This window comes from Penicillium nucicola, assembly GCF_028828085.1.
Source record: "Penicillium nucicola strain IBT 29836 chromosome Unknown utg000010l, whole genome shotgun sequence".
In the NCBI taxonomy this organism is placed as follows: domain Eukaryota; kingdom Fungi; phylum Ascomycota; class Eurotiomycetes; order Eurotiales; family Aspergillaceae; genus Penicillium; species Penicillium nucicola.
In genome coordinates, this window is record NW_026643134.1 from 3400825 (window position 1) to 3417375 (window position 16551).

Below are 16551 nucleotides of genomic sequence, written 5' to 3' on the forward strand. Positions count from 1 at the left end.
GAGTTGGGTTTCTTTTCTTCTTTCCTTTTTTCTTCTTTTCATATACCACTTTTGTTGTGTTTTGGGTTCGGATGACTTTGAATGACTCTCGTTTGTGACTCTTGGAATGTGTATTGCTTAATGATTCCTCTTATTCTTTTGGGCTTTCTGATCCCCTCATGTGATGTTAGTGAAATTGTATAGAATTCATGTGGCCCAGATCAGCAGATTCTCATATTGATCATGAGGAAAACATTTGTAGTGTAGTCTCTTGAACTGTCCATCGTAGACTCTCCCTCTCTGTAATAACTCACTCTCACCCTGTCACTATACACCTTGGCCTTCCTCTTTGGGAAGTATATCTGACTAGGGCATGTGATCATGTGATGTCCCAACAATTTGTGCCTCAGGCCGGACCTCGGTGTTGTTTTACCGTACTGTCCTCGACCAATGGATGATGTTGATGACTCTGTATTGCTATTACCCCTTCCTCTGTCAATTTATGGGGCTGATCTAATTACATAATCAATGAAACTCGGAGCAACTATAGATCCGGTTTTATACAGTATTCGTAAGTTATGGCCGACACACCCCCTCAGTAAGCCCTGATTAATGGCTTGCTGAATCATTGCCAAATACTTCGAATCTGTCATATCAATTTCCTCCTTCAATCAAATGCTCAATCTGGACCATTCGGAGCAGTTTGATGAAGTTCTCATGCTGCTGTCTGGATAGCATCTTGGTCAAGCCATCGGCGACCATTTTTGCCGTCGGCGTCCAGCGTAGGGCGATACGTCCAGCTAGTACTTCCTGTCTAAGCCATAGATGATGAATATCTATATGGCGAAGCTTGGTGTCAAAACTGGCGTCCTGATTGGTGAGAAGACCAATTGCTCTCTCATTATCGCATTCAATTGTGATGACATGAGAGGCATCAAATCCTACGTGACTGAGTAACCTTCTCCACCACTGGAGATGTTTCCCAGCTTCTGAAAGTCCTAGCAATTCGGCTTCGGTGGTTGATGTTGTCACCGTCCGTTGCTTAGTAGCTTTCCAATCCACGGGTCCTCCGTAGACCTGGCAGATATATCCTGCGGAGCTTCTTCGGTCTTTGTGGTCGGCGTACGATGCATCGCTGGCTAGCTGTACTGAGTCTATCTCTAAGGTGCTGCTATACTCAATAGCAAGAAAGCGGGTAGAGTAGAGATAGCTAATCACTCGGTCGGCAGCCTGATGATGCTGAGGACCAGGGTTTGTCAAAAATTGAGCTAGTTTAGCTGTTGCTTTTGATGCATCTGGTCGGGTAATCGTGGTGGCGTATCCCATTGATCCGACCTTCTTCTGATATAGAAGAATGTCCTGGGAAGATGCCCTTCCATCGTACGGTTCTAATTCCTCGATGGGTAGTGGCGTGGATACACTTGGCCGGTCAGTAAGGTTATACCTCACTGCAATGCTAGTGATATAGCTATCTTGGCATAGCCATAGCTTCTTGGATTGCCGGTCCCTGATAATGCGGATGTTTAGGAACCAGTCAGCTTCTCCATGATCGGTCAATTCCCAATGCTTTTCAAGATCTTTTTCAAGCTTTTGGGCTCTCTCCCTTGCTGTCGGATGACTTGCAATTAGGATATCATCCACGTAGAAGAAGACAATGAGTCCATCTCCTATAAAAACACAGGGGTCCTCTGGGACTTGCTGTAGACCTAGTTGGCTAAGCACTCGCGATGCTTCATACTGCCATAGGCGTGGTGAGATTCTCAATCCATAAAGGGCCTTTCGGAGCTTCCAGCATTTTCCTGGAGTTTCAAACCCCTCCGGTGATCGTGTATAGACATCCTTCTCTAGCTTACTATTTAGGAAAGCTGTGACCGCATCTCGCTGTCGTAGATTGAGGTCAAATGCAGCCACGAGTGCGAAGATCATGCGGGCCGTTCTAGCTGCTAGCGTAGCAGCTCTCTTTTCGTCCGATGATATAGTTTCGAGGTCTCCTCTAACACAGATCCTTGCTTTTAGCTTAATCAGATATCCATCTTGATCAAATTTATAGGCAAAGACCCAGAGCAGTGGCAAGATTTGCTTTCCTCGGTCCTTCGGACGGTCCACAGTATCAAATGTCGCTTTCTCCGTGAGAGAGTTAATCTCCTTTCTCATTGCGGCTAGGAAACCCTCTTGGAATGGATGATTTATGACATCTTTCCAGTGTTTTGGGAGTTCTGGAAGGTCATCTCTGTGACGCTTAATTGGCCTATTTGCGTATAAACCGGCCGCGAAAGCATGAAGATATGCTGGTGGCTCAGTTATAGCAATAGCGCTGTAGGCGTAGGCATCGTCCCTCTTTGCCTGCCTTCTTCGTGGTCCTGAGATAATGTTCCCTTCTTCGATATTTCCACTAATATTCCTAGGTGCTAGTAGTCCTGCCTGTAGCTGCAGTTCAGCTTCTTCGTCGGAATCCGCTGAGCCCTGGAGCTGATCATTCTCTGACTCCGGTATTATCATTGCCGGTGCTGTCTCCACCCCCTGATCAGTTGCAAGGGATGCTGGAGTAGGCGGCAGCGGAGGTTCTCGCGGGAATGCGCCTGGAACGTCCGATATAACGTCAATTTGTCGATCCGATGTTTGACGGTCTGGTGTTGTATACACCCCCTGAAGAATAGGCGTCGGTTTTTCGGCCGAAAAACGGTCTCCTTGTTGGATGCTGTCATGGACGTTGTCATCATTGGCGTTATCTCTCGGTTCTAGATCTGGCACTGATCCAGTTATTATCGATGCCTGGATAGCTGCTGCAGCCTGATCTTGATCTAGTTCTTGAGGTTCTTTGACCAATGGCAATGGAACCGGCTGAAGCTGTTGAAAATCTGGCGAGTATCTTCGCGTTTCATCGAATATCGCGTCCCTGACCAGTTTCACTTTCCCATACTGCGGGAACCAGATCCTCCAGATATTTGAAGCTATATAGCCAACCATGAATCCAATTTCAGCGCGGGGATTCATCTTATCTGATTGCACTTGCTTGTCAATTCGACAGTACGCAAGGCTTCCGTATAACCTGACATTTGAGAGGTTGATTCTTGGCGGAATATCACCTGTGGCTGTAAACTGTTTCACGACTTCGGCCCATGGGATGATCCAGCGATTTTCTGTGGCGAGATACGTCGGCGTCCGATTCAATAGCCATATTGCGGCCATTGCTGCTTCTGGCCATAGCTCTTTTGGGAGCTTGCCTTCGAGCATTAGCATCCTCATTCGTTGGATGATGACACCCCCTGATCTTTCGGCATATCCATTCATCTCTGGATGTCCTGGTGGGCTATGGTAAATGACAATGCCATCCGACGTTAAGCTCTGCTCTGCTAGGCGTCCTGCAGCGGCTTCATTGTCATAGGAAAAAGCCCTAATTGGTAGGTTCCACCAATTCTTCGCCAATTGCACGAACTGATTGATAGCAATCTGACACTCGGGTTTATATTCATGCGTCATCAGCCAATGAAATCTGATACCATCGAGGTAAAAATGCGTAATCCAGCGGTGCTTATTGTAAGCAACTGGAAGTTGAATCAGATCAAAATGGACCCTTCCAAAACGTCCGAACGTACGTCCAATCGGTCTTCTTGATATTTGCCGATTAGAACGTCCTAGGTTGCAGGTTTCACAGATTGCTTGCGCTTTATCATTGCCATCGATATTGACTCCATCGACTAGTTTAGTCATTTGTTGGACTGTCTTATATTGTGGATGACCTAGGCGACGGTGCCATAGCTCTGCCGATGCACCTTTAATTCGCTGTGTTGATGATGATCTAACGGCATTTGCCATCAGATAAGATTCTTGATTAGAGCCTTCTTGGTCAAAGACCCATAATCCAACGTTTTTCCATAAACGTAAGCTCACGATTGGGAAGCCATTGCTATCCTCGATAAAACCCTTCTTTTCAGACCAGAACCCTCCTTTTTCTCGCAGTCTAGCGTACGACACTAGGTTTACATGGAACCCAGGTGCGTAGCAGGCATTGCTTAGGGTAATCGTCTGCTTCTTTTTGGTCTTCGGGTCAATGCCAGTAAGTCTCACAGTACCGCGTCCGATGATGTCGGTGCTACTATCTCCGGTTGATAGAACCTCTTGGCAAGCTTCTAGGTCCACGAAGCTGCTTCGGTCATTACACACGTGTACGCCGGATCCAGTATCAAGGATCCATCGGTGTCGGAGTGATGTAGTTAATGCCGGGATACCGATGCTTGAGAATGAGAGGTTTTGATGAACCTTTATACTTGTTGAGGTTTGCGCTTTCTGGATGATATTCTCTGTCCATTTTTTCCATGCTGGATCGGCCGCCAGTGTCCTCTCAATGCTCTCTAATTTCCCGCTAGGGATAGTAAAGCTTCGAGGTCTTACTGCCTCATTGAGGAAATAGCATTTAGCAGGTCCGTGGTTCTTCATGCCGCATGGGCATGGTCTCTTGTCAAATGGCACGTCTTCTTGTTTAGCTTCTTGATGACCTTGCCAGGTAGAGAAGGACCCTTTCAATGTCGGTGAGGTAGGCATTGTCGTACTAATTTCACGATGTATAGAACGGAAGCTTTCGATTAGCTTTCGCGTATCTATTATCGTCCTATTCATCACGATATCTTCATATTTTGCCTGCCACCAGATAGGTAAAACCTCTTTGATAGCCTGTAGGAAATCTTGATTCGCACTTTGGACCTCAGGAAGTTCGAGGGTCATTGCTTGCTCTCGTAATTCATCCCAAGATATCAGCCATTTCTCGATATCTCCAATCGGTTTTTGGATCGAGAAAGCTCTCCATTTCATACGAATCTCTTCCTTATACGCATGAGATCTAGCAAATCTTTGACTAAGATATACTAGACGATCGTACGGAGTATCGTACTCTAGTACTGCATCACGAATTGACGTGTCGAGGTAAATGATAATGAGTTCATTCACCTCATTTAGGCCTTTTCGCTGCTTTTCCCAGCGGTTTGCCTTGATCTTATAGACCTCAAGTAGGTCTCTCCAATCTTTCTTATTTTCCTGAGAACCTTGCTGAGGGTATTCAGGTTCAATTGGCTCAATGAGAGCCCGTGGTCGGTGGGATATCTCTACTTCTGGATTGCAGAGGTCCCATACCGAACGTTGTACTGCGAATGCCTTCACTCGCTTATACCATACTCGCCATTGTGACGAATCTTTCAATTTGTCGCCTTTGATAGCGGAGAGCATCGTTGCTGTGTCCATTGCTAATGAAGCAGATGGATGTATTGCTAATGAAGCAATTGTAGCAGGATTCGGATTAAGAAGGTCGGTCGATAAATGTAAACAAGGGGTTTTTCGTTGGGATTCGTCGGATTTATTGCGTACTAGATGCTTTCTGGTTTTGAATAGCTTCTTAATGCTTTCCGATGAATTTATTGATGGCGAACCGGGCTCATAACTGTTGTTTTACCGTACTGTCCTCGACCAATGGATGATGTTGATGACTCTGTATTGCTATTACCCCTTCCTCTGTCAATTTATGGGGCTGATCTAATTACATAATCAATGAAACTCGGAGCAACTATAGATCCGGTTTTATACAGTATTCGTAAGTTATGGCCGACACTCGGCCTCCCCGTCATCTTATCACTCGGTTTTCCCATAGAGCTCTCCTCTCCTATTCCTGGGTTTCTGGGTTTCCTTTGTTTCCAGCTTTCCTTTTGTCTCTATGTTGAACGGGAATAATCCCCTCAACTGCATATAGAACTACGTTCCCCCCGACACCCCCGAACTACCAAGAGCTTTCCCCCACATCGGGTGATACGAAGTAGCTGAGGGGACTCCGACAATGTTGGACCCCTTCGTACCGGTCCCGGAATGGCTGCGGAGCTTTACCGAGCCATATGCGCTCTGGCTTAACAGTCCGACGCTTTCTGAGCACATCCACGAGGTGATCCTGGCCTTCGCCTTCTACCTATTCATCCATGCCGTCGTCTCACCATGGCTTTCTCCGATTCTCTTCCCAGAGTCTTACAACAAGCTCACTCCGAGGACCAAGCTGAACTGGGATATCCACGTTGTCTCGCTCGTTCAGAGTATCGTCATCAACGTCGCCGCTCTCTGGATTATGGTCGTTGACAATGAACGCAACTCCATGTCCTCTGGAGAACGGGTCTTCGGATACACTGGTGCCTGCGGTTTCGTTCAGGCCCTAGCCGTAGGCTACTTTGTCTATGATATAATCGTCAGCATCAGACATGTGCAAATGTTCGGAATTGGACTCCTCTTCCACGCCGTTGCCGCCTTATGGGTATTCAGTCTCGGCTTTGTAAGTTGATCTATACAGGAAAGATCTACGTCCCGAATATAAAATCGGCGATCACCAACTTGAAGATTTTTCTAACAAGTCTTTCAAACAGAGACCCTTCCTAAACTACTATGCCCCAACCTTCATCCTCTACGAGCTCTCAAGCCCGTTCCTCAATATCCACTGGTTCCTCGACAAGGTCAACATGACCGGCAGCCGCACCCAGTGGTACAACGGTATGGCCCTACTCGGAACATTTTTCGGCTGCCGTCTGGTCTGGGGAACATGGCAATCAATCATTGTCTACAGTGACATGTGGAACGCCCTGCAGCACACCTGGTCCGCATCATCCTCGCCGCTCTCCGAGCCCGTCAGCGTCAACGCTCTCGTCTTCTACCCAGCCCGCGATGGAAGCATGTGCATCGACGAGACCTGCGCTCGTGCCAACGCCGAAATCACCCGCTTCAAGGAGTACACAGCAGGCGGCGTGCCGACTTGGCTGGTTGTCACGTACGTGGGCTCGAACTTGATTCTCAACTTCTTGAATTACTTCTGGTTCTCCAAGATGGTTGAGACTGTGCTTAAGCGGTTCCGTGGTCCAGCCCAGAATTCTGCCAATGGAGAGAAGACGGAGGATGCGAAGAAGAATGCGCAACTGAAGGAGGATATCGTCCACGATGTCGTTCTTGAGGCTGCCTCCAAGCTCGAGCAGGAGGAGAGTGCTATCTTGCAGGGTGATCTTTCTTCATTGCAGGAGCATGTCTCCTCGGCTGTTGACTCTGGCCTTGGCGATGAGTTGCGCAAGCGGAGAGCGGAGCTCGTTGCTAAAGTTCCTCTGCCTGGGGCTTGATAGTCTTGGGGTTTTTGGATTAGTCTTCACATGGCTACAATCTTGCTTCGAGATGCTGAGGGCCTCTAGCTTCGCCCTTATGCATTTTGCTCGATGGTTAGATGAGTAATGTCTCCATCATGGGGATGGTACAGCATGCTTCGTTTTGGAGTTCTGCGAGCTGACTTTGATGCAAGTTGGCTTTGATGCATATTGATTTTGGATCTATTCATCTGTATTTTCTGTAGAGAGATAGCTCTGAATTTGGCGTATTGGGCATCTTCCATGCCAACACTCGACTCCGACTTATAATGGGATATGAGCTACGGGGGTGCACGAAGGCAACAACCGTTGCCAAATCTATTTTCCTAGCTTTTTGGACATTTGATTATACAAGTTTCGATTTGCATATATCAGCAGAATCATATTGCATCGTATCAGATTGAAGTACGGATTTTGGAAGTATTAATCCTGCCTGTCATCCCAGCTACACCAGTCCAAACACCACATAAGCGCCCGATATCAAAGAAAGTAAAGAAAAGTACACAGCCACATCTCTTCTGCACAGATAGCAGCCTGGAGAAGAGGGTCCAAAAAGAACAAATGAAACCTAAATTTACCGGACACCTGCGGCTTCGGGCTTGGCCAGCATATAGCGCACAGCCTCCTTGGCAACAACAGTATCCCAAGGTCCATCAGAGCCACCGTAGCGGAACTCAGGTCCGCTGCCATCTTCACCGCCGCCGCGAGTAGCCTCGCCAAGGATCGTCTCCAGGTCACGGCGCTGGGAATTGACCCAGCGACGAACAAAGTTGACGGGATCCTTGCTCAGAGCAGTGTAGAACGAGTGGCGAGCACGGGAGTGTGTAAGAGCCTGAACGATCAGAGCAACTTGATCATCCAGCGACGAAATCTGGCGCATGCCAGCTGTGTATTGTGGGTTTTGGGTGAGGGCCATCATCTTGGTTCGCAGGGGGTCTTCAACTGCGACCTGGATATCGTAGACGGTGGGTGCGGGGTCATTGTGGAATTCTTCGTCAACACGAATGGTGTAGGGGAGCTTGATGGGCTCCATTGGGCTAGTGTGAGGACCGACACTTTCGGGAATCTGAGGGAAAAACATCTGGTCACGGCCAAAGATCTATAAAGTCGTTAGTGGTTATTATCAGAATTGGAATTTCAAAGGCCATACCGAACGCAGACGTTGATCGCAGCGCACTTGACGCTTCTCCTCGTCTTCCTGCAACTCCATAGCGCGGATGTAGTCCCAGATTCCGAGGACAATTCCACTGCGGGTCTCTTCTTCGACATCTAGGACTTCGGCGAGCTCCTTGCTCAGCTTGTATCGTTCTGGGACTTCGTCACGGACAAGGCTGATTGTGACGTTCAAGTTGTCCTGGGAGGCGCGCGAGAACTGTAGGCTATCGAACTCAGCATTCGGGGGTGGTGTCGTGGTGTTGGGCGGCAGCATTGGCTTGGACCAATTGACAGGCTTGACCTCGTCGGGGATTGCTGTGACAGGCTTGTCAAAATCGATGGTGATAGCCTTGAAGAAGTGCGAGAAGCGTTGGGATTTGGCCTTGGCTTCGGCCTTCTTCGCCTTCTCCTCCTCGGAGCTGTCATCATCCATCGCATCCTCGTCCTGCTCCTCTTCATCGGGAACCGTAGGGTCGGTCTCGTCATCGAGCAATCGTCCTTCAATGCGGACCTTGTACCGGCCGGATCCAGGGTTGTTGCCGACACCTTGCCATGGCTGGCTCTCGACAGTATTCGAGATCCAGATGCGCATAGTCCGGTACTTTTTGACAGTCTTGTTGATCGAGTCCTGGATATCCAACCTCTTCCGTACAACGGCAGCGTCCAGGCGCTTTTCTAAGTCGCGGAGGTTCTGATATTGCTGTACACCCTCGCCGATGATCACATCTTCAATGCCGTCGGGGAGGTTCTTGTCTGTGGGCTTGCGGCTGCGACGAAGAGCAGCATCGTTAGGATGAGGCATTGCGCGTTGCGCATGCATGTACTGTGGGTTGACAGCCTGTTGGGGCATAGGAACGGGCATTGCGCCGCCTATCGAGATATGAGTTTAGAGGCTAAAGTGGAGACCGATGAAAGGAGACCTACCTGGTACTGGGGGGCGACGGGGCGCGGCAGGAGACCGCTGGGCTTGTTGGGGAAAGCCCCGAGCATAATTAGGCTGCATGGGAGCTTGCATTTTGAGTAGAAAAGGGCACCAAAGAGGTGGTGGGGGAAGATGCAATGGGGGGAAGATGCGAGATGTTGGAGATGCGAAGTCGCGATTCTTTTGCCGTCACGCTTTACCCTTTTCGGCAGAGCGCGAACAACACTGAGCCCAGCACATTTGAACGATGCTCACTTGTGATGCCTATTTTACTCAATTATCTACTTGTTTAACTGTATAATTACTATTCTCACGGTATTCAAAGTGGATGTTCAGTTTATCGTGCAATACATAGTCTCGATTATTCCCTATGGGGCCATCGTCTAACATCAAGACTCTTCTACTCCAGAAGAGATGCCTGGTTAGTATACAAGCCTTCCACCACGTTGCCGAGCTTCTCGATAGTTTCCAAGGCAGCATCGTAAGCCTGGTCACGCTCGGTCTCGTCGTACACAATCAGACACCCAGAACCCTGGTCCAACACACCAATGATAACCTTATCCAGGATCATCTGGGACAGCTTGCGCTCAACCTGCTGTGTGTCCAGACCCACCATCTTGGCAATGTGTTCCAGCTCAACCCGGCTGAAGGGTTCAATGACCTTGATCAAGTTCTGTTCCAACATGGCGTCGTAAAGGCGGCGGAGATGGTTCCGAATGAAGACATCACTGCCTAACTCGTACCGGTAATCCGACAGAGCCTTCTCGTACTCCTCCAGAGACCGGTTGGCGTGTGCGCGTCCAACGGCCTTGATGGCCTCCAGGCGTGGGCTGGCGTACTTTTGCGCTTGTTTGGAGCCAAGCAGCTGTGTAACATCGTCCACCAGGTTCAACATGATCTTGCAGAGCAGCATGTATTGCAGAGCTGCTGTGGCCAGGTCATTCTCGTCGAGCGAGTTATATCCCTCAAGAGCCTCAATGAAGTAGGAGTATGAAGTGGTGAAGTCCTTGTCCTCGGCATGTAGCATACCACTCTGCATATCCAAACCGGCCTGGAGGTTGGGTGGCGTGTAAACAGATGCGGCTGATGTCCGCGCTGCTGTGAGAGCGGCGCGGGCCTTGGACTGGTTGCCCAAGGCATGGTAAACACGCGACTCAAGCAATTGTACCTCCACCAACATAAGCTTATCATCCAGGCGCTTGAGTTCCTTAAGGAGGGAGTTGATCAGAGTGAGAGCATCGTAGTAGGATTGCTTCTGCATATAGATGGCAACGAGACGTGCCTGGAGGTTCTGTCGAAGGAATGATCTTCGCTCGGAGATGGCCCATTCTATGCATGATTGGATGACGTTGCCTTGGAGTTCGAGGGTATTGGGAATTTCGCTAATCAGATCCAAGAGTTGTCGGACTAGAATAATCAGCCAAGGCTTCTGTCAACTTTCAGATGCGCAACTCACCTAATTTGGCCGTCTTAGCTTTGGCAAATGACGAAAAGGTGTCCCGGCTGGTCTTGATGAGTTCCGCGATAGCCTGGGGCTTCTTTGCATCCCGGTGCAGCTGACCCAACCCAATCAAAGCCTGTTCATAGTCTCTCGAAGAGGCTTCTGTAGATCCTGGGCCCTCGGAGAGGATCTTCTGATAAGTGGTCGCTGCTTTCGAGGGATCCTGCTTCACCAGGTCGCGGACTTCTTGTATCCGCGGCGAGACCTTGGAGGACATGATGAAGGCCAACAAATCACGAGCGAGCGAAAGAGAGAGATTCAAAAGAAGAGAACGAGAGAGGATGGTGGATTGAAGGGAGGTTGATAATCAGGTCAAGAGAGACGGGGAGCTCGAAGCTGGCAGCTCATCGGCCTCTCACCGCCCGCTTAGCAAATCAAACAGAAAAAAAGTTCCATCGGCGTTTTTCTTTCCCTCTTTACATTGTTTTCACAACAGCAATATGGTGAGTATTTTTGCGTGAAAATTTGCCTATCAGATAGCCATGCTAATAATTTACAGAAAATCAAAGCCCTTTCTCGCCCTACGGCGTCGCAGCAAGCCCCCGGGTCCACGACTGTTCGTCAGTCTCGGAATCTCGACCCAACCCAGCATCCTTTTGAGCGGGCTCGTGAATACACTCGCGCTCTCACTGCAATCAAGATGGAGCGCATGTTTGCTGCTCCTTTCCTGGCTCAGATGGGCAACGGTCACGTGGACGGTGTATACTCCATGGCAAAGGATCCCGGCTCACTTGAGCGCTTGGCTAGTGGCAGTGGCGATGGTGTCGTGAAGGTGTGGGATCTTCCAACCCAAGGCGAGGTGTGGCACACTCAAGGTCATGAGAACATGGTCAAGGGTCTGTGCTGGACACCAGAGCGAAAACTATTGTCTTGCGCCACCGACAAGACTGTCAAACTCTGGGATCCTTACAACTCGAGCCCCGACGCACCCCCGATGGCAACGTATCTGGGCAACAGTGCCTTCACCAGTGTGTCACACCACCGTGACCACCCTTCATTCGCTGCCGCTTCTGGCGTCATCTCTATCTATGATCTCTCGCGGCCTTCCTCGACTCCGTCGCAAACCTTGCACTGGCCGACAAGTGTCGACACTATCTCATCTGTTGCGTTCAATCAGACTGAGACATCTATTCTTGCTTCGACTGCCATCGACCGCTCCATTATCATGTATGACCTGCGGACTTCCTCGCCGGTGCACAAGACAACACTGCGTCTGGCATCTAATTCTATCTCTTGGAACCCTATGGAAGCATTCAACTTTGCCGTGGCCAACGAAGATCATAATGCCTACATCTTCGACATGAGAAAGATGGATCGTGCTCTCAATGTTCTGAAGGACCATGTGGCTGCTGTCATGGACGTGGAGTTCAGCCCGACTGGTGAAGAGCTGGTCACTGCCTCTTACGACCGAACAATTCGCCTGTGGAACAGAGCAACTGGCCACTCGCGCGACATCTACCACACTAAGCGGATGCAACGGTATGTATTTCAGCTCTTCGTGAGAATATTCAATGCTAACTTGTTAACAGTGTGTTCACCGCTTGCTTCACACCCGACAGCAAGTACGTCCTGTCTGGATCAGACGATGGCAACGTTCGTCTCTGGCGTGCCAAGGCTTCGGACCGCAGCGGTGTCAAGAGTGCTCGCCAGCGTTCCAAGATGGAATACGACCAGGCTTTGATCAAGCGCTACTCACACATGCCCGATATTCGCCGCATCAAGCGCCAGCGTCATGTGCCCAAGCCTATCAAGAAGGCTGGCGAGATCAAGCGCGAGGAGCTCAATGCTATCAAGAGGCGTGAGGAGAACGTGCGCAAGCATACCAAGAAGAGCAACCTGGCTCCTAGGAGTCATGAGCGTGAGAAGATGATCTTGGCTCGCGAGCAATAGACCGGTCCAGTGATATCACGTTCACCGACCAGAATCGGCGTTGAGACTTGCAAACGAGGATTACTTCAACTGGGAAAATGTACAATGAACAGCAGGTTACCTTGCTCTATAATACATGTTGAGCGAGCTTGGTCCACAGCCACGCGTATATACATCGTTCAACCCCTGAGCTATTGATCAATCTGTCTTCCGAGATGTCTCCCGGCTTTGAGTCACGGCGGCATCAATTCCACTCAGATACCTCGCAATCCGCTGCAGCGCAGCTGGTAGCACGGCATACCAATCCACAAACGTCGCATACAAAGGCAATCTGATTACACCACCTCGACCGCTATCAATCGCAGCCACCATCTCGCGGACAACTTGAACGGGTTCCAAAACAGGCGCAAAGAAATGATTCGGTGCGCGGACCCAGCCAAATAGCGGTGTTGACATCTGCCCTATCTCCACTAGCAATGTCTTGACCAGCAGATTGCCGCGGTTCTCTGCCTCGATCGTCCTATGCAGCGCGCTGAGTCCTGCTTTGCTTGCTGCATAGTCCGATAGTCCCGCAGCCGTCAATTGACCGAGCACCGAGCTGACCGTGACAAGTGTGCCTCCAGTTTCCGATGTCTGGATACCAGGCAGGAACACTTGGTAGAGATGGAACGCCGCCAGGAGATTAGTGCGGATCGTCTTTTCAAACGCCTCCGCCGGTAAATCCAGCAATGGCAGGCCATTGATCCTGGCAGCGGCACAGTTGATCACAATCGTCGGCGTCCCCAGCTGCAAGACAATTAGCAAATCAGAACTCATTTAAAAGCAAAGCCATTCCCCAGAACCCGTAGTTCCAACCCATAACCCTAACACAAAGCAAAAAACAAGATCGGAATCCTACCTCATCAATAATCCTCCCCTTCGCGCCCTCAACCTCTCCCCTATCCCCAACATCACACCGAATATACAAAACCCCAACCCCAAAAACCTCCTCCACACCCTCCTCCCCCAACTCCCTCACATCAAGAACCGCAACACTAGCCCCGCGCATCCCATAATTCTGCGCAATCAACAAGCCCAATCCACTCGCGCCCCCAGTCACAACCACAACCTCATTTTCGAAATCCACGGCGCGCGGCACCCCATCCGCGACGCGCTGGTTGATGGTTCGCAGCACCCACAGCACAGTCAGAGAGCTTGCGTAGGTGACTGTCAGGATCCAGGATGGATGTGACAGCGGCGTGACCTGGGCGCGGAGACAGAGGACCAGGATCCATGCGATGAAGGGGTTGAGGAGGGATTTTTGGAGGATGCTGAGGCAGGTGTCGATTGTGAAGAGTGTTGAGGGTGCGTGGCTTTGCGATTGGGGTTGGGGGCGCACTCGCGCGGTTTTGGGGGGAGCTTGGATTTCGGTCATCTTTTGTATCCTGTTGCTTTCAATGGGGTGTTTTGTGGGCTGTGGTTGGTGGGATGGAGAGAGGGAGAGTGTGAGGTGTTGGTTTGGTTTGTTTTGCGATGCGCTGGCGGGCTGGCTCTTCGCTGGGAGAGGTGTATTCTCTGTGTGTATGTCTGTCTATCTTAAGTGGCTCGTCTCACATATTATAGCTGGGGGACGTATAAGATGAGCTCAAGTGAATCGGAATCTGACGCGCTTGCGGGGCCGATAAGATATGTGCTTTCAGGGCTAAAAATAGTCGTTCACTGAGGACTCGAAGATATAATTTTCTATCTTGGGGCAATTGAAATGGATTCATGAGGGATGATTCAACTGATAAATTTGATAAATTCCTTGGTTTTCGGAAATATTTCCCAATAAGACTCCTTCAACACCGATAGACCAGAGCAAAGGTTCCTCTCCAATACAGGACAAATGTAAACAAAACCTATAGACACACAGACAACAGGACAATAACCAACTGAACACCACCAACCTTTCCAATCCTCATTGAACAAAAGAAATCCGTCAATCCAAGAGCCCCTCTGTGATGATACAAGACAGACTTTAAGCCAACCGTCCCTGCTAAGCCTTCGTAAGACTCTTAGCCTGCCCGAATTTTCCACCGATCTGATGGCTGAAAGTAGGATAGTTCTCAGCTTCAGCCATGATATCCCGATCATTGGCATCCAGAGAGGCACAAAAGCCTTCACCAGCATCAGCGTAAGAACGATAATCCTCGGAATCATTCTCGGACTCGTTCTCGGAGAATGACACCGGCGAAGGTGGGCGCATAAGTCTCTTAGCTTGGACCATTTGCGGGGTGTGCAACTGGAATTCAGTTTCTTCCCCGGCGGGAGTCGATCGAGGGTCATCCTTATAAGTAGGGTCCAAAGCAAGTAGTACACGCGGCGAGGGTGACTTGAAAGGAGATCTTGTGAACTCAGCTTCTCGGAAAAGAGAAGCAGACAGCCGCGGGGCTTCAGGTCCATGATCAAAATTGCGGCTTGGATATAACCTTGCAGCTTTGGCGGCCTTGAGAGCTTTCAAGGTGGAGTCGGAGGATATGTCTGGGGAAGCTGTGGTTGAACGAGTGCGCCTGCCTGGGGTGGTATGTGTAGGCCGGGGTGATAGTCTTGATATTTTGTCAGAATTCGGAGTCCCAAACGTGACAGAGACAGCGCGATCTTCATTATTCGGGCTGGCTTTGGTTGTCGTTGATGGGGCCTCAGGAGCAGTTGCAGGTCGAGAAGGTTCACCCGACTCCCGATAGCCCTCTTGTGGATATGAAGGGAACATAGGGAAGCGAGGGAAATTATTGGAGACATCCAAGAGGAGTTCGACTAATTCCACGTGCGAAAGAGATGTCAAGTAAGTTCGTCGCTCCTGCTCCGACAAGGCCTCTCCTCCGACTCGAGACTTGGCTCGAATAGCACCTGCCGTGGGCATAACCAGCGGCTGCTGCTCCAAAGGATTATGTGATCGAAAAGGAGTTTGAACACCAGATGTAGTCCTAGGAGACCGCTTCGTTGCTGGCTTACGGCCGCGAGCTGAGGTCTGCTTTTGGCGTTTTGCTGAACGTTGCTCAGGTCGGCACTCGCTGCAAGCCCATTCAGCTTCCAAGGTCTCAATGACTTCATTGCCAATCTTTGGATCATGGCACTTCTGATGCCAGGGAGTGTCACATTCGTCGCATAGAACAATCAAATTGTTTGAAGGGCTGTTTCCTCGGTTGCACTTGATGCACAGGATATTTACCTGACTTTTCGTGCGCTGTCGCTTCTTTGTTGATGATTTTGCGGATGTAGAATATTGCTTCGTCGCCGTTTTCTCAACTGTATGGGGCGTTGGCTTTTGTACAGAGCGGCCAGACCGAGTTCGGTTGGAAGACGGAGTGGCGACGACATTCTCCATTTGGCCGTCGAGTCCAAGTCCATCGCCGTTGCTCGGATTGTGGTGTTGTGGAACTACTTGTAAAGATGGAGACGGAACTTCCTTCTCACTCAGTGTGATGTTGCCGGTGGCCAGGCGCTCCCACGGAAGGGAAGGAGGGGCTGTTTCTACAGCGACATCCTCGTGGTTAAATATTTGACCCTCAAGGACGTTTTTGGGAACCCCCGGATGAATATCCGGGGCTGGAAGGTCTATGAACGTTGCTGAGACCCGCATTTTCAGGGCTGATTTGAGAATCTAGTTTTGACAATGGATTGCAGGGAAAAGTTCGAGACGAAAATGAGGTCAAGTGAAAGGGAGAAGAAAGTGAAGAGTAGAAAAAGACGATATTGAAGTTCTCTTGCAGACTTTAGAAATTCAAAGATGGAATAAACGTCGGCGTCTTTTCCAGGCACACATCGTCAGATTCCTTTCAATTGGTCCCGTTGAATGAATTCATGTCGTCGGGAAGACATTTGTATAGCGTCACGTGATTCTGAATGCAACCTCAAAATAGCTTTCTTTCACTCATCTTTGAATAAAATATGTAAATAAAATAGATCAAAGGATTCTGTACTGGCTATTTTCCCTGTGGTCATTTTCGTCCAGT

The 16551-nt window shown here is 49.6% G+C and overlaps 7 protein-coding genes across 7 annotated transcripts; 2 read left to right on the forward strand and 5 right to left on the reverse strand.

Moving 5' to 3' along the window:
* Window positions 1-633: 633 nt before the first annotated feature.
* On the reverse strand, window positions 634-5214 carry N7511_009842 (uncharacterized protein; the record flags this gene model as incomplete). Its single annotated transcript, XM_057132219.1, has 2 exons — window positions 634-3524; window positions 3576-5214. 2 exons carry the CDS (start codon window positions 5212-5214, stop codon window positions 634-636), a joined length of 4530 nt encoding a protein of 1509 aa, XP_056980207.1.
* Window positions 5215-5800: 586 nt separating this feature from the next.
* N7511_009843 (TLC domain-containing protein) lies at window positions 5801-7109 on the forward strand (the record flags this gene model as incomplete). Its single annotated transcript, XM_057132220.1, has 2 exons — window positions 5801-6280; window positions 6372-7109. 2 exons carry the CDS (start codon window positions 5801-5803, stop codon window positions 7107-7109), a joined length of 1218 nt encoding a protein of 405 aa, XP_056980208.1.
* A 595-nt stretch (window positions 7110-7704) lies between these two features.
* N7511_009844 (SWIB/MDM2 domain-containing protein) lies at window positions 7705-9300 on the reverse strand (the record flags this gene model as incomplete). Its single annotated transcript, XM_057132221.1, has 3 exons — window positions 7705-8229; window positions 8281-9155; window positions 9210-9300. 3 exons carry the CDS (start codon window positions 9298-9300, stop codon window positions 7705-7707), a joined length of 1491 nt encoding a protein of 496 aa, XP_056980209.1.
* Window positions 9301-9607: 307 nt separating this feature from the next.
* On the reverse strand, window positions 9608-10925 carry N7511_009845 (proteasome regulatory particle lid subunit RPN6; the record flags this gene model as incomplete). The annotated part of the gene is made up of 2 exons (XM_057132222.1): window positions 9608-10614; window positions 10664-10925. 2 exons carry the CDS (start codon window positions 10923-10925, stop codon window positions 9608-9610), a joined length of 1269 nt encoding a protein of 422 aa, XP_056980210.1.
* Window positions 10926-11148: 223 nt separating this feature from the next.
* Window positions 11149-12598, forward strand: N7511_009846 (rRNA-processing protein SOF1; the record flags this gene model as incomplete). The annotated part of the gene is made up of 3 exons (XM_057132223.1): window positions 11149-11151; window positions 11208-12187; window positions 12238-12598. The coding sequence occupies 3 exons, from the start codon at window positions 11149-11151 to the stop codon at window positions 12596-12598; spliced, it is 1344 nt and encodes a 447-aa protein (XP_056980211.1).
* Window positions 12599-12775: 177 nt separating this feature from the next.
* N7511_009847 (uncharacterized protein) lies at window positions 12776-13991 on the reverse strand (the record flags this gene model as incomplete). The annotated part of the gene is made up of 2 exons (XM_057132224.1): window positions 12776-13363; window positions 13476-13991. The coding sequence occupies 2 exons, from the start codon at window positions 13989-13991 to the stop codon at window positions 12776-12778; spliced, it is 1104 nt and encodes a 367-aa protein (XP_056980212.1).
* A 603-nt stretch (window positions 13992-14594) lies between these two features.
* On the reverse strand, window positions 14595-16178 carry N7511_009848 (phf1/phf2 family PHD finger domain-containing protein; the record flags this gene model as incomplete). The annotated part of the gene is made up of 1 exon (XM_057132225.1): window positions 14595-16178. The coding sequence occupies one exon, from the start codon at window positions 16176-16178 to the stop codon at window positions 14595-14597; it is 1584 nt and encodes a 527-aa protein (XP_056980213.1).
* Between the last annotated feature and the right edge of the window lie 373 nt (window positions 16179-16551).